This window comes from Cajanus cajan, chromosome 7 (genome assembly GCF_000230855.2).
Source record: "Cajanus cajan strain Asha chromosome 7, NIPB_CcT2T_4, whole genome shotgun sequence".
Taxonomy (NCBI): Eukaryota; Viridiplantae; Streptophyta; class Magnoliopsida; order Fabales; family Fabaceae; genus Cajanus; species Cajanus cajan.
In genome coordinates, this window is record NC_138523.1 from 43,462,320 (window position 1) to 43,479,356 (window position 17,037).

The 17,037-nt window shown below is 28.4% G+C and overlaps 1 protein-coding gene across 9 annotated transcripts in view; it reads right to left on the reverse strand.

Moving 5' to 3' along the window:
* LOC109795462 (ubiquitin C-terminal hydrolase 12) overlaps nt 1-17,037 on the reverse strand; it is a 49,358-nt gene that overhangs the window by 13,076 nt on the left and 19,245 nt on the right. For 3 of the 9 annotated variants that reach the window (XM_083059719.1, XM_083059717.1, XM_083059716.1), the window contains exons 1-2: nt 205-415; nt 48-109 (exon numbers count right to left, since the gene is read on the reverse strand). In XM_083059719.1, coding sequence (XP_082915845.1) covers nt 48-109; nt 205-323 — 181 coding nt within the window. In that variant the 5' untranslated portion in view covers nt 324-415. Of the gene's footprint in view, nt 1-47; nt 110-204; nt 420-450; nt 595-764; nt 845-2,350; nt 2,477-3,072; nt 3,189-4,109; nt 4,186-4,282; nt 4,376-4,954; nt 5,066-5,704; nt 5,753-5,844; nt 5,953-6,278; nt 6,322-6,414; nt 6,501-6,891; nt 6,950-7,527; nt 8,043-8,228; nt 8,490-8,805; nt 8,851-8,950; nt 16,954-17,037 lie in introns of those variants that run through there. The other 6 variants (XM_083059722.1, XM_083059721.1, XM_083059724.1 and 3 more) reach the window with 5 other exon arrangements.

A 17,037-nucleotide genomic window follows, 5' to 3' on the forward strand; every position in this document is an offset into this window, starting at 1 on the left:
GCCAGTATGCCTTTTGACAATAAGAAAGTGAATCTAGATAACTTAACTGAAGCTTCTTGAGATTGTCTTTACATGCCTCAAAAATGTGTCCATGATTGAAATTCCAAAGCTGAAATCAAATTCAAGTGCAAAAGGTAAGTCAGTAACTACTTAAAATTATCTTCAAGTGCAAAACTGAAACCATCCCTAAATCTTAAAATTCACCAATCTCCTGAGACACTTCCACCTCCATATAAGAATAAACAAAGCAACAAATACTTGATGACCCTTGCACCGTTAGTGATATTAAAGATGGGAACTATGCCCTTGCAGAGCAAGTACATGAGCCACACAACTTTTCTCAATTTTTTTCGCCTAATTTGAATAAGAAGCAAAAAGGAAGGGAAAGTTTGAAAAGTAAATTATGGAATATGTATATGCAGATAAGATTATAAATAATAAAATGCAAACCTTAGGAACCTTGAGTCCAGCTCTGCTCAAATATCATCTGTAAGTGGCACAATAGAACCATCATCATTGCACAGAATGGTTGTATATCTAGAAATTATACTTTATAGGGCACCCTTTGAGAACAAAACATGCATCCGGTTCCAGCTGCAAAAGGCACTCATCATTTTCCGTTGTCGAGAAAATTCCAAAACATGTATTTGCTAAGCATATAGCTCAAAGTGTGAAGCAAATACACAGCCCAACATCAAATAAATAACCAATACAAATACAGATCTTATCTGCCAAGTCACGTAGTGCCACTTCATTTGACTTACCAAATTTTTCATAATTCCCTTTATCGGGATTATACTGCAGGGTTAACTTAAGCATACACTTTGTTCCAAGAGCCAAACACCTATTATAAAAGAAAAATGACCAACACAAGAAAGGAAAAAGAAAAAATCAAGACTAGATTAGCTTTTCATTACATTGAATATATGCTGATTTTTGATGCCTATTTAAATATTCAAAACAAGGATGCACTAATACAAACAATTCGAAAGGTGTGATTCATGTAACTTTGAAATTGCAGAAGGAGAAGACAGAACTACCGATGTAGCTATGATTCATCATATTTAATATTCAGTAGTAGTTTCTGTTAATTTAACTTCTAAGCAGAAAATTTTGGACTAATCCTATGCATAAGAATATTTAGAAATGCTATGCATAATTGTTCTATGTATTTTATTAACAATAAGTAAGTTTAACTTCTTCAGAAATAAACTTTACGATTGTATTTTTTAACATTCTATGATATGTTGAATTTCATCAACTTTTATTGAAGCTACAATTAAATCATTTCTACACTACTACAGAAATTGAAAAGTTCTTTTCCAGAATAAATGACATTTAACCTAGCCATATGCTTTGTTCCAAGAGCCAAACAACTAATATAAAAGAAACGTAATCAATGCAAGAAAAAAGAAAAAAATCAAGAGTAAATTAACTTTCCATTACATTGAATATATGCTGATTTCTTACCAAAAACTAATTCAATCATAGCACATTAGGAGAAGTCTAGAGTCAGTAGGGAACCAAGTAATTCTATTTCAGGGACAGATTAGCTAAAAGACTAGGCATTTGACTTCTACTTCATGTAACATGTAGTGCAAAGCACAGCCTTTATAAAGGAGATTTCCAAGAAAATATGTTGAGGAAATGAGAAGCTATGACACATTTTATTTGTCGTTTTTTTTTCCACATACACTAAGGATGACTATCATCCTCCAAACTCATTAAAAATCATAATGAATTTCTTCTTTTGAGAGATAAATAGATAAATTACTAAAACAAAATTTAGTAGTGTTCGAGATACTACAATATAATATAGACAACAATAAAATTAAGTTCTGATCAATTAAACTATTCAATGACAATTACGTACACAACAAGACAAAAAAAATGGCTTAGAAATTTCAAATGTTGAAGTTTCTTGGTTTTTTGCTATTTTATGAGATTCAAGACAGTTATTACGCAAATGTGATTATTAAATGTCCAAGCAAATGATGATTACTTAAATTTGAGGTTTAAAAGGAATTGCAAGGACACTCCTTTTAGACCCTATTGTCTATTGTTATAAAGAGTATAGACTACAAAGTAAATTTACAAAACTATAAGAACTAAAAAGAAACCAAAACACTAAAATGAAATGTTTTTAATTGTAGGAACTAATAGGTAAAGGTTATGACATTATAGGGACCAAAAGGGTACTTACACCATTTATTAACAACTAAAACAGAACCAAATTTTCTACATGAACAAGGATTTTTCCATATTAAACTTTAGATAAGCGCCATTACCTTAAACATAATGTCAAATTGAACGTAAGATATCCAAACCAAATTGAAAACAATACTTAAACCTTATTAGCCACATGCTGGTTGAACAAAGGATGCAAGCTTCATACCAAGAACATTTGTTTTGCCTTGGTATACAGCATTTGTTGATATGGTTATTTTAAGCTCTGTCTCCACAAAGTTGTTCTTAACTACAATCAGCAAAAAGTAATTAATAATATATAAAATATTAAAATAGAAAGATGTCTGATGATAGATATATGTGTTAAAATAAACAATTGATACACTCCTACACGTATGTAGAATGGAAAATAAATCACTTGATAGTTGATACATTTGTTTACATATGTTTTGTCTTCAACTGACATGGTGCACTTGACATTTACCTAACAGTCTTTTTGAAAGGATGGTTACGCCTGAAAGCTTAATTTAAAACCTTACTTTGCAATGGAACCTTAAATAAAGCCAAAAGGCACTTTAAATAGTCTAACAAGCAACATTAGTAATGGTAAGACAAATTATATAATGTATTATTTAATTACATAGGCCAACCCATCCAACCTAAAAGGCCATTTAATTTCAGTAGTTTAAAAACCAAATAAGTATTTGGAGTCAATCAAAATAACTCAATTATTCATGCGTAGTAATCATAAAAATAAATTCACAAATGCAACTTGAATCAGAGTGAACATTCATCCTTCCTTGAATAGATCTAGAATATCAAAGTAAGAGCAGTCAGTAAATGTTTTGTATAAAAAATTACAGATAAAATTTAAAGACTCTAAACCTGTAGAATTCGAGCCCTTCTTCAATTGGGTGCAAAAACTCAATTTTACGATCCAATAGCCCAGAATGCATAAGGGTGAGGTAAAGAATATCTGCACAGTTTTTTGCTGCAATAACCTGCAATTGACAAGAATATGTTTAAAACTCTTGCGAAACCAATTTGGCTTCAAAATCAATTTTAAAACCAATCTAGTTTTAATATATATTTCTAATCTTAAACTAGTTGAAAACTATAATCCATTTTAAGACTAAATTTTAATTATAATTTATAATTGTTTCAAAAACCAGTTAGAAGTGACAATCAACTTTAAAACGTATTTAAAATGTAGACACTTTATCCCTCTTTTTATCTTGTTAACATCAAATGTAAGCATGCTGCAATGGTTATACACGCAGATAATAAATTCACGAAACATAATATAAAATCATTATCATTATATATAATTATAATATATATATACAAGAAATGACAGAAATTGGAATAAAAGCATTTATATGAACAAAATCTTAGGAATTCTTGTACGATATTGATAGTGACAAATGGATTGTCGGGTTCTTGCATCTCATTGAAATAAAGCGGAGGGGGAAACACACAGGAATATAACAGCTTCAATACACATGATTCTCTTAAAAAAAAAAAAACAAAGTTGGATGCTTGCATCTCATTGAAATAAAGGGGAGGGGGAAACACAAATAAGATAAAAGCCTCATTACACACGACTTCTCTAAAAAAAAGCAACTAACAATGAAAATAACAGAAAATAAACAAAAAGATTCAAAATACGATGTACAAAAAAAAAAAGAATAAAAAACACATTCAACTATTTCAACAAGAATGGTATTCTTGAGTTTCAACGGGAAAAAAATTACAACTTTCGAAAATGAATTGCTTTTCAATTTAAATCAAGATTACATGTAACATTGAATTGTTCAAGAATGTTGAAGAACTTTGATTATTTTAGACCAAATCTAGGACCCTAATGCCGGAAAATATCAGGGCAAGTAGTTAGTCATACATATGTGTAGAAAGTAATTCACCTCAAGGTCAGAGATCAACCCCGGAAATGAGCACTCTGGTCATTTTATAGAAAAAGTAGTGCAGATTAAATTAAACCTACAGAAAAAAAATGTCAACAATACTCATATAATTAAGTAACTTTTAATACTAGCATAAACTGCAAATTTAATTTAATTTCAAATTACTCATTTACCAAGTGATAGAAAGCAATTCTTGAATTCACCAAAGAAAAAACAATACACTTCTTGTCAAGATGCAAGATCACAGCAACACCAAGTCCCAACACCTGAAATACAACGGAAACATGATCATTGAAATTTGCATACAGCGGATTAGTATCCTCTGTCATCATTCTTGTTCTTGCATGCATTCAAAATCATGACCATTCAAATTTGCATATGGCAGATTTGTATCCTTTCATCATTCTTGTTCTTGCATGCAATCAAAATCAATAAAAAAAAGAAAAACACCGGTTTTGAAAACAAGAAAACGCAAAAAAAAAAACTAGACCCAGAAAGAGGAATCAAAAACAGCAATAAGGACAGCGAAGGATCCAGTCTCATAGCACTCCGAAAAAAGAAAAACACCGGTTTTGAAAACAAGAAAACGCAAGAAAGAACCTAGACCCAGAATACAATTAACTATAAAATAAATTTTGAATTGGATTTTAGTGATATTTTTATATGTATTAGCTATTTATACTATCATTTATCACACTCTGAATTAAAACATATTTTTATATTTTTCGCACGATCTTATGATCCTATATTTTACAATCTTACACGTCTCTCTGAATCTTACTAGGATGGATCTCTATTTTGACAAACATTGGGCACAACAACACATAATTGGTTGCTCATAGTACCTGTTCTTCCATCATGGAGCCAGATATAGATCCTATTGCTCAGCACAGTGTGTTCAAATTGTTGCATGTCCAGTCCTCACCACTAAGTTCTTTGCTTAACTTTCTCAGCATCTGCAGAATACAACATAAAAGTCCACTCCGTCAAGGCGTGACATTTATATAGGCACAAAAATGTAACTTCTTAATTGTCGGTCAGGATATCATATCACCATAAAACAACATTGATAAATCCTTGAGTTGGTCAGGATATCATATCACCATAAAACAACATTGATAAATCCTTGAGTTAATGAAGTTCAGCTTCTTAATATTATTTTTCAAGAAACATCCAACATAAATTACCATCGTGATTCTACCATTAGATGAAAAGTAAAACAAACAGCACATGTTTGGAATAATATAAACCTCCCTATAACAAAATTTGAAATAAATAAGAAAGAAACCAATGAATAATTTATCTCCCTTCAAAACAAGAACAAAGTCACAGCTTTCTAATTCAGATACCTGCTTTTCAGTATCATCATGGTCAAGATGTGACAAGTAAATAAGAGTGTCCCTCATAATCTTAGTAATTAATCAAACATCGATGAATCAGAGAATATGATGAAGAAATATCTCAAACTTACAATTTTATCATTTAGTAAAATCCAATATTTAGAAGAAAATAACTTGAAGTTCAAGATACATTTTATATCTATGAATGAATATTAGAAATTAAACTCTGGCAAAGATCAAATTTGACCTTATTACCTTGTATTGAACAAGAACATCATGTCTTTCATTGTTTCACGGACCCATCTGAATGAAAACACAAGTTTCAGCAATCATAAACCATAATCATGACATAAGAAATAGACAGCCAAAAGACATGAATGTGAACATCATCATACCTTAAAATCCTCAATATCATCAACATATGAGATGTTGACAACATATTCAAGACCCAAAAGCAAAGAAGCTATATTCTCTCGAGTGGATTCCAGACTTCAAATGTGAACCTACAAAAACAAAAGGGTACAACCACCCCACTATAAATGTTAACAGACTTGAACACTAGTCAAGCAAACTGAAAAACTGTGAGCAAAAAACAGAGGAAGAGGTGCTACACTGATGTGAAAAAAAACTAATTGACATCCCAATTCAGTATATAGAAAGGTGGGTCCATTCTCAAACATGCCACACGCATGATATGGTACACATACCCAAGGCATAAAAGATTTTTCCAAAACTAGGACACATTATTTCACCTGATCTCATTACATTTCAATATATACAAGCAACATACAATCACAGATATACATAAAAGGTGAGAAAATAAACCTGCCTTGTAAAATAAGGTGAAGAACAGTGCCAAATTCTATGAATGCCTAAACACGTGGGAAATTTTGTTAGAGATGCCTCACAAGTAACTTAGAAGTAAGTCAGGATTCAGTTTAATTTGTCATATTACAGATACTTACTTGTTCATACTTACTTGTTCCTCACTTGAACCATGTGAATATGCCTCAAGAATATTCATAGTGTTCCCAAACTGAAGGGCTGCCACCTGTGAACATAAAAAGGATAGATACACTCACATAGAAACAAAAAGAAAACACAGCATGGACACACACGGACTCAAAGGCAAACAAAGACACGGAGCACAGAGTACAGACACAGAGCACACAGACAAAGAGCACACAAACGCAGAGCACACAGAGCTCATAGGCACAGGCACAATGCCCATAAACATAAACATGAACACACAGAGGCACACAAAGACACATAGAGGGAGTGTCTGAGATACAAACACAAAGATAAAGATACAAACACAAAGATAAAGACACAAACACAAACACATCAAAACATAGAGAGAAAAATAGAACACTCATACACAATTAAAGACAAACAAAGAGACAAGGATAAATCACACAAAGAAAAAGATAGGGCATACACACAGATTTTAAAAACCCCCAATGAGCTCTTAAAAACCAAGGATACTGTCCAAAAACATACCTGCCAACAGAAGCAAGGGTATACTATTCAACAATGGTATAACATCAAGCAAATCAATTCAAAAACATCCCTTACATGATATTACTTACAATAACTGCCTTGTTATCTTTTCCCCTTTGTGATTTCACAGTGATTTAATAAATCACGAATGACCATGACCAAAAATATGTTTTCTTGCCACATAAACATGATGTGATTAACAATTGTTTTAAGAAAATCACAACCAAAAGTAAAATAAAGATACTTGTCGTGATCTCAACTTTTTTCTTTTTTAATTTTCCAAAAACTAAGAAGTTGGGATCTTCGGGCCTTTATCTTCTCCGGTGTGCCTTTTATTAAAACAAAATACAATTAACTATAAAATAAATTTTGAACTGGATTTTAGTGATATTTTTATATGTATTAGCTATTTATACTATCATTTATCACACTCTGAATTAAAACATATTTTTATATTTTTCGCACGATCTTATGATCCTATATTTTACAATCTTACACGTCTCTCTGAATCTTACTAGGATGGATCTCTATTTTGACAACATTGGGCACAACAACACATAATTGGTTGCTCACAGTACCTATTCTTCCATCATGGAGCCAGATATAGATCCTATTGCTTAGCACAGTGTGTTCAAATTGTTGCATGTCCAGTCCTCACCACTAAGTTCTTTGCTTAACTTTCTCAGCATCGGCAAATTACAACATAAAAGTCCACTCCGTCAAGGCGTGACATTTATATAGGCACAAAAATGTAACTTCTTAATTGTCGGTCAAGATATCATATCACCATAAAACAACATTGATAAATCCTTTAGTTAATGAAGTTCAGCTTCTTAATATTATTTTTCAAGAAACATCCAACATAAATTACCATCGTGATTCTACCATTAGATGAAAAGAAAAACAAATAGCACATGTTTGGAATAATATAAACCTCCCTATAACAAAATTTGAAATAAATAAGAAAGAAACCAATGAATAATTTATCTCCCTTCAAAACAAGAACAAAATCACAGCTTTCTAAATCACCTACCTGCTTTTCAGTATCATCATGGTCAAGATGCGACAAGTAAATAAGAGTGTCCCTCATAATCTGTGTAATTAATCAAACATCGATTAATTAGAGAATATGATGAAGAAATATCTCAAATTTACAATTTTATCATTTAGTAAAATGCAATATTAAGAAGAAAATAGCTTGAAGTTCAAGATAGATTTTATATCTATGAATGAATATTAGAAATTAAACTCTGGGAAAGATCAAATTTGACCGTATTACCTTGTATTGAACAAGAACATCATGTCTTTCATTGTTTCACGAACTATATTCCCATTCCCATCTGAATGAAAACACAAGTTTCAGCAATCATAAGCCATAATCATGACATAAGAAATAGACAGTCAGAAGACATGAATGTCGACACCATCATAGCTTAAATTCCTCAATATCATCAACATATGAGATGTTGACAAGATATTCAAGACCCAGAAGCAAAGAAGCTATATTCTCTCGGGTGGATTCCAGAATTCAAATGTGAACCTGCAAAAACAGAAGGGTATAACCACCCCACTATAAATGTTAACAGACTTGAACACTAATCAAGCAAACTGAAAAACTATGAGCAAAAAATAGAGGAAGTGGTGCTACACAGATGTGAAAAAAAACTAATTGACATCGTAATTAATTATATGGAAAGGTGGGTCCATTCTCAAACATGCCATACAAATGATATGGTACACATACGCAAGGCATAAAAGATTTTCCTAAAACTAGGACACATTATTTCACCTGATCTCATTATATACTTGCAACATATAATCACAGATAGACATAAAAGGTGAGAAAATAAACCTGCCTTGTAAAATAAGGTGAAGAACAGTGCCAAATTCTGTATGAATGCCTAAACACGGGGAAATTTTGTTAGAGATGCCTCACAGGTAGAAAGGTGAATCAAGATAAAAATAATAATTCTTGAAAGAAAAAAAAAAAAAAAAAAGAACCTTTGTGGAAGGAGAAGAAGTCTTCTCACTGTAAGCGCAAAAAAGATTCTTTATCATGTTTTGGCAACATGATTGGTACATGATGTTGGTTCCATATAGTATGCATCTGGTCCTACCTTGTTAATACCAATACCAACATAGGAACTATCTAGGCAACAATCACAACAGATGGAAATAATGCAAAGACAAATGAAGTGCATAGATGCATATACATTCTATCATTCAATCTTAAATTATCAATAAATAAGGTTCAAAAGTTATATTTCTTGAACATTAAAAATATAAATGAGAAAACAAATACAAATAGAATAATTGAAAATGAAATTGAGTGAAAAAGAGTGAATTATTAAGGAATGAGTAAGTAAATGCATTGACACAAAGAAACATCACAATTGAAAATGAAATTGAGTGAAAAAGAGTGAATTATTAAGGAATGAGTAAGTAAATGCATTGACACAAAGAAACATCACGCATATGCTGACATTAAGATATTAATTTCAATTAAATTCCAAATATGAACTATTTGTTACCTTACACTATTTATTATTAGTTGAAATATATTAAAAATCACAAATCTTATTAACCACATTGCACTTAGATTTATTATTTTCAACTAATTTCAAATAATCTCAATTTTTAGGCCTAAAATATTTTGTCTAAGACTATATTATTAGTTGAAATTTATTAAAAATCACATATCTTAGTAGCTCCCGCATCTCACAGAGATTTATTATATTCAATAAGCATTTAAGTAAGATTTTTATTATTTTCAACAAATTTCAAACAATATCCAATACATTTTGTCTAACATTCTATTATTAGATGAAATTTATTGAAAATTACAAATCTCAATGAATCCTACATCTCACTAAGATTTACTAGTTTCAAAAAATTTCAAGCAATCTCCAATATTTTTTTTATCTAACACTATTAATAGCTAAAATTTATTTAAAACTACAAATCACATATCTTAAATTAATTGAAAATCACAAGTTTCGGTGGCTCCCGTACCTAAATAAGATTCATTATTTTCAACAAATTTCAAATGATATCTAATATATTTTGCCTAACATTCTATTATTAGCTAAAATTTATTGAAAATTAAAAATCTTTGTAACTCCTACATCTCACTAAAATTTATGATTTTCAACAATTTTCAAGCAATCTCCAATATTTTTTGTCTAAGACTATATTAATAGTATGAAATTTATTGAAAATTATAAATCGCTGTAACTCTCGCAACTCACAAAGATTTATTATTTTCAATATATTGCAAGCAATCACCAATATTTTTGTTTTAACACTATTAATAGCTGAAACTTAATGAAAACTGCAAATTCCAATAACTCACGTCTCACTAAGATTTATAATTTTCAATAAAGTTCAACCAATATAAAATATTTTAACACTATTAATAGCTGTAATTTATTGAAAACTATAAATCTAGGTGACTCTCGCATCTCACTAAGATTTATAATTTTCAATAAGATTCAAGTAATATCAAATATTTTTTCTATAATACTATTCATATTTGAAATTCATTGAAAATTATAAATCTCGGTGACTCCCACATCTCACTAAGATTTATTATTTTCAATAAATTTCAAACAATCTCCGATATTTTTTTTATCTAAGACTATTAAGAACTGAAATTTATTGAAAATTACAAATCTCAATGACTCCCGCAACTCACTAAGATTTATTATTTTCAATAAACTCCAATATTTTTTATCCTAACACTATCAATAGCTGCATTTTATTGAACATTATAAATCTTGGTGACTCCCACATCTCACTAAGATTTATTATTTTCAATAAATTCAAGCAATATCAAATATTTTGTCTAACACTATTCATACTAGAAATTCATTAAAAATTATAAATCTCGGTAACTCCCGCATCTCACTAACATTTATTATTTTCAACAAATTTTAAGCAGTCTCCAATATTTTTTTGTCTAATAATATTAATAGCTGAAATTTATTGGCAATTACAAATCAGAGACTCCGCATCTTACTGAGATTTATTATTTTCAATAAATTTCAAGCAATTTCCAATATTTTTTGTCTAACACTCATTAATAGCTAAAATTTATAGAAAATTACAAATCTCGGTAGCTCTTCCATCTCACTAAGATTTATCATTTTCAATAAACTCCAATATTTTTATCTTAACACTGTTAATAGCTGCAATTTATTGAAAATAATAAATCTTGGTGACTCTCGCATCTCACTAAGATTTATTATTTTCAATAAGATTCAAGCAATCTCCAATATTTTTTGTCTAAGACTATTAATAGTTGAAATTTATTGAAAATTACAAATTCTCAATGACTCTCACAACTCACTAAGATTTATTATTTTCAATAAACTCCAATACTTTTTTATCAGACTACTAATAGCTAAAATTTATTTAAAATTATCAATCTCAGTAACTCTCACATCTCACTAACATTTATTATTTTCAATAAGGTTTAAACCAACATGAAATATTTTGTCCAACACTATTCAAGCTTGAAATTCATTGAAAATTATAAATCTCGGTGACTCCCGCATCTCACTAAGATTTATTGTTTTCAATAAATTTCAAGCAATCTCCACTATTTTTTATCTAAGACTATTAAAAGCTAAAATTTATTGAAAATTACAAATCTCAATGACTCCCACAACCCACTAAGATTTATTATTTTCAATAAACTCCAATTTTTTATCTTCACTATTAATAGTTGCAATTAATTGAAAACTATAAATCTTGGTGACTCCCGCATCTCACTAAGATTTATAATTTTCAATAACATTCAAGCAATATCAAATATTTTGTCTAACACTATTCAGACTTCAAATTCATTGAAAATTATAAATCTCGGTGACTCCCGAGATAACAAAAATTACAATTTAACGAAATAATCTCTTTTTTAAATATTAAGTTCTTTTTTTGTTATAATTTTTTTTATTTTAATATAAATATAAATATTTATTTTATGTAATTCAAATTTATAAATAATAAATATTTTTCTATAAAAATTATTTTAAATTTATTATAAATAATTAATATTGTTATATAAAACTCTTTTAATCATGAAATTTTTTTAGATATGTATTAAAATTAAATTTAACAAATAATAAATATCTTCAATTAAATTAAATTTTAATCTCGGTGATTCCCGCATCTCACTAAGATTTATTATCTTCAATAAATTTCAAGCATTCTCAAATATTTTTTGTCTAAGACTAATAATAGCTGATATTTATTGAAAATAACAAATATCAATGACTCCCACAACTCACTAAGATTTATTATTTTTAATAAACTCCTATATTTTTTTTATCTTATCACTATTATTAGCTATAATTTATTGAAAATTATAAATCTCGGTGACTCCCGCATTTCACTAAGATTTATAATTTTTAACAAGTTTCAAGCAATATCAAATATTGTCTAACACTATTCATAGTTGAAATTCATTGAAAATTACAAATCTTGGTGACTCCCGCATTTCACTAAGATTTATTATTTTCAACAAACTCTAATATTTTTTTATCTTATCCCTATTAAAAGCTAAAATTTTTTGAAAATTATAAATCTCGGTGACTCCCGCTTCTCACTAAGATTTATTATTTTCAATAAGATTCACGCAATATCAAATATTTTGTCTAGAGCAATTCACACTTGAAACTCATTGAGAATTATAAATCTCGGTGACTCCCGCATCTCACTAAGATTTATTATTTTCAAAAAATTTCAATTTTTTTTGTCTAAGACTATCCATAGCTGAAATTTATTGAAAATAACAAATCTTAATTACTCCCTCAACTCACTAAGATTTATTATTTTCAATAAACTCCAATATTTTTTCATCTTAACACTATTAATAGCTGCTATTTGTTGAAAATTATAAATCTCGATGACTCCCGCATTTCACTAAGATTTATAATTTTCAATAAGTTTCAAGCAATACCAAATATTTTGTCTGACACTATTCAGACTTGAAATTCATTAAAATTATAAATCTCGATAACTCCCGCATCTCACTAAGATTTATTATCTTCAATAAATTTCAAGCAATCTCCAATATTTTTGGTCTAAGACTAATAATAGCTGATATTTATTGAAAATAACAAATATCAATAACTCCCACAAATCACTAACATTTATTATTTTTAATAAACTCCTATATTTTTTTATCTTATCACTATTATTAACTACAATTTATTGAAAATTATAAATCTTGGTGACTCCCGCATTTCAATAAGATTTATAATTTTCAATAAGTTTCAAGTAATATCAAATATTTTGTCTAACACTATTCATAGTTGAAATTCATTGAAAATTACAAATCTCGGAGACTCCTGCATTTCACTAAGATTTATTATTTTCAACAACCTCCAATATTTTTTTTTTCTTATCCCTATTAAAAGCTGAAATTTATTGAAAATTATAAATCTCGGTGACTCCCGCTTCTCACTAAGATTTATTATTTTCAATAAGATTCACGCAATATCAAATATTTTGTCTAGAGCAATTCACACTTGAAACTCATTGAGAATTATAAATCTCGGTGACTCCCGCATCTCACTAAAATTTATTATTTTCAAAAAAATTCAATTTTTTTTGTCTAAGACTATCCATAGCTGAAATTTATTGAAAATAACAAATCTTAATGACTCACTCAACTCACTAAGATTTATTATTTTCAATAAACTCCAATATTTTTTCATCTTAACACTATTAATAGCTGCAATTTGTTGAAAATTATAAATCTCGGTGACTCCCGCATTTCACTAAGATTTATAATTTTTAATAAGTTTCAAGCAATATCAAATATTGTCTAACACTATTCATAGTTGAAATTCATTGAAAATTATAAATCTCGGTGACTCCAGCATTTCACTAAGATTTATTATTTTCAACAAACTCCAATATTTTTTTATCTTATCCCTATTAAAAGCTGAAATTTTTTGAAAATTATAAATCTCGGTGACTCCCGCTTCTCACTAAGATTTATTATTTTCAATAAGATTCACGCAATATCAAATATTTTGTTTAGAGCAATTCACACTTGAAACTCATTGAGAATTATAAATCTCGGTGGCTCCCGCATCTCACTAAGATTTATTATTTTCAAAAAATTTCAATTTTTTTTGTCTAAGACTATCCATAGCTGAAATTTATTGAAAATAACAAACTTTAATGACTTCATCAACTCACTAAGATTTATTATTTTCAATAAACTCCAATATTTTTTCATCTTATCACTATTAATAGCTGCAATTTGTTGAAAATTATAAATCTCGGTAACTCCCGCATTTCACTAAGATTTATAATTTTCAATAAGTTTCAAGCAATACCAAATATTTTGTCAGACACTATTCAGACTTGAAATTCATTGAAAATTATAAATCTCGGTGATTCCCGCTTCTCACTAAGATTTATTATCTTCAATAAATTTCAAGCATTCTCTAATATTTTTTGTCTGACTAATAATAGCTGATATTTATTGAAAATAACAACTATCAATAACTCCCACAAATCACTAACATTTATTATTTTTAATAAACTCCTATATTTTTTTTTATCTTATCACAATATCACTATTATTAACTACAATTTATTGAAAATTATAAATCTCGATGACTCCCGCATTTCACTAAGATTTATAATTTTCAATAAGTTTCAAGCAATATCAAATATTTTGTCTAACACTATTCATAGTTGAAATTCATTGAAAATTACAAATCTCGGTGACTCCCGCATTTCACTAAGATTTATTATTTTCAACAAACTCCAATATTTTTTTATCTTATCCCTATTAAAAGCTGAAATTTTTTTAAAATTATAAATCTCGGTGACTCGCGCTTCTCACTAAGATTTATTATTTTCAATAAGATTCACGCAATATCAAATATTTTGTCTATTAGAGCAATTCACACTTGAAACTCATTGAGAATTATAAATCTCGGTGACTCCCGCATCTCACTAAGATTTATTATTTTCAAAAAAATTCAATTTTTTTTTTGTCTAAGACTATCCATAGCTGAAATTATTGAAAATAACAAATCTTAATGACTCCCTCAACTCACTAAGATTTATTATTTTCAATAAACTCCAATATTTTTTCATCTTAACACTATTAATAGATGCAATTTGTTGAAAATTATAAATCTCAGTGACTCCCGCATTTCACTAAGATTTATAATTTTCAATAAGTTTCAAGCAATATCAAATATTTTGTCTAACACTATTCAGACTTGAAATTCATTGAAAATTATAAATCTTGGTGACTCCCGCATCTCACTAAGATTTATTATCTTCAATAAATTTCAAGCATTCTCCAATATTTTTTGTCTAAGACTAATAATAACTGATATTTATTGAAAATAACAAATATCAATGACTCCCGCAACTCACTAAGATTTATTATTTTTAATAAACTCCTATATTTGTTTTATCTTAACACTATTATTAGCTACAATTTATTGAAAATTATAAAACTCGGCGACTCCCGCATTTCACTAAGATTTATAATTTTCAATAAGTTTCAAGCAATATCAAATATTTTATCTAACACTATTCATAGTTAAAATTCATTAAAAATTACAAATCTCGGTGAATCCTGCATGTCACTAAGATTTATTATTTTCAACAAACTCCAATATTTTTTTATCTATCCCTATTAAAAGCAAATTATAAATCTCGGTGACTCACGCTTCTCACTAACATTTATTATTTTCAATAAGTTTAAAGAAATATCAAATATTTTGTCTAATACTATTCATAGCTGAAATTCATTGACTATTACAAATCTCGGGGCCTCTCGCATCTCACTAAGATTGGCTATTTTCATAAATTTTCAAGTAATCTGCAACATTTTTATGTAACACTAATATTTTCACAAAGATTCAAGCAATATCAAATATTTTTTCTAACACTATTCAAAGCTGGAATTCCTTGATAAATTACAAATTTCGATGACTCCCGCATCTCATTAAGATTTATTATTTTCAATAAATTTCAAACAATATCAAATGTCGTGTCGAACATTTTTTATTATTTTCTAAAATTTATTAAAAATTACAAATCTCAACGACTCCCGCGGCAACTCACTAAGCTTTATTGTTTTCAATAAACTCCAATTTTTTTTTTATCTTAACACTATTAAGAGCTACAATTTATTGAAAATTATAAATATCTGTGACTCCCGCATTCACTAAGATTTATTATTTTCAATAAATTTCAAACAACTTCCAATACTTTTTGTCTAAGACTATTAATAGCTGAAATTATTGAAAATTACATATCTCAACGACTCTCGCAACTCACTAAGATTTGTTATTTTCAATAAACTCCAATACTTTTTATCTTAAGACTACTAATAGCTACAATTTATTGAAAATTATAAATCTCGGTGACTCCCGCATCTCACTAAGATTTATTATTTTCAATAAGATTCAACAAATATCAAATATTTTGTCTAACACTATTTAGACTTGAAATTCATTGAAAATTATAAATCTCAATAAATTTCAAACAATCTCCAATATTTATTGTCAGACTATTAATAGCTAAAATTTGTTGAAAATTCAAATCTCAATGATTCTCCCAACTCACTGGGATTTATTATTTTCAATAAACTCCAGTATTTCTTATCTTAACACTAATAATAGTTGTAATTTATTGAAAATTAAAAAACCTGGTAACTCCTGCATGTCACTAAGATTTATTGTTTATAACAAAATTCAAGCAATATCAAATATTTTGTCTAACTATTAATAGCTGAAATTTATTGAAAATTACACATCTCGATGACTCCAGCATCTCACTAAAATTTATTATTTTCAATAAACTTCAAATAATCTCAAGTGATTTTGAGTCTAACACTTTTTATTTTGTTTGCAATTTGTTGAAAATCACAAATCTTGATGTCTCCCATATCTCACTACGATTTATTATGTTCAACAAATTTCAAACAATCTCAGTTTTTTGTGACTAACATTCTTTATTATCTGAAAACAAAATTGATTCAATAAATTTCATATATATGTCAGATTATGTTGATGTTCATAAAAAAAATAGCAAACGTTAAAAAA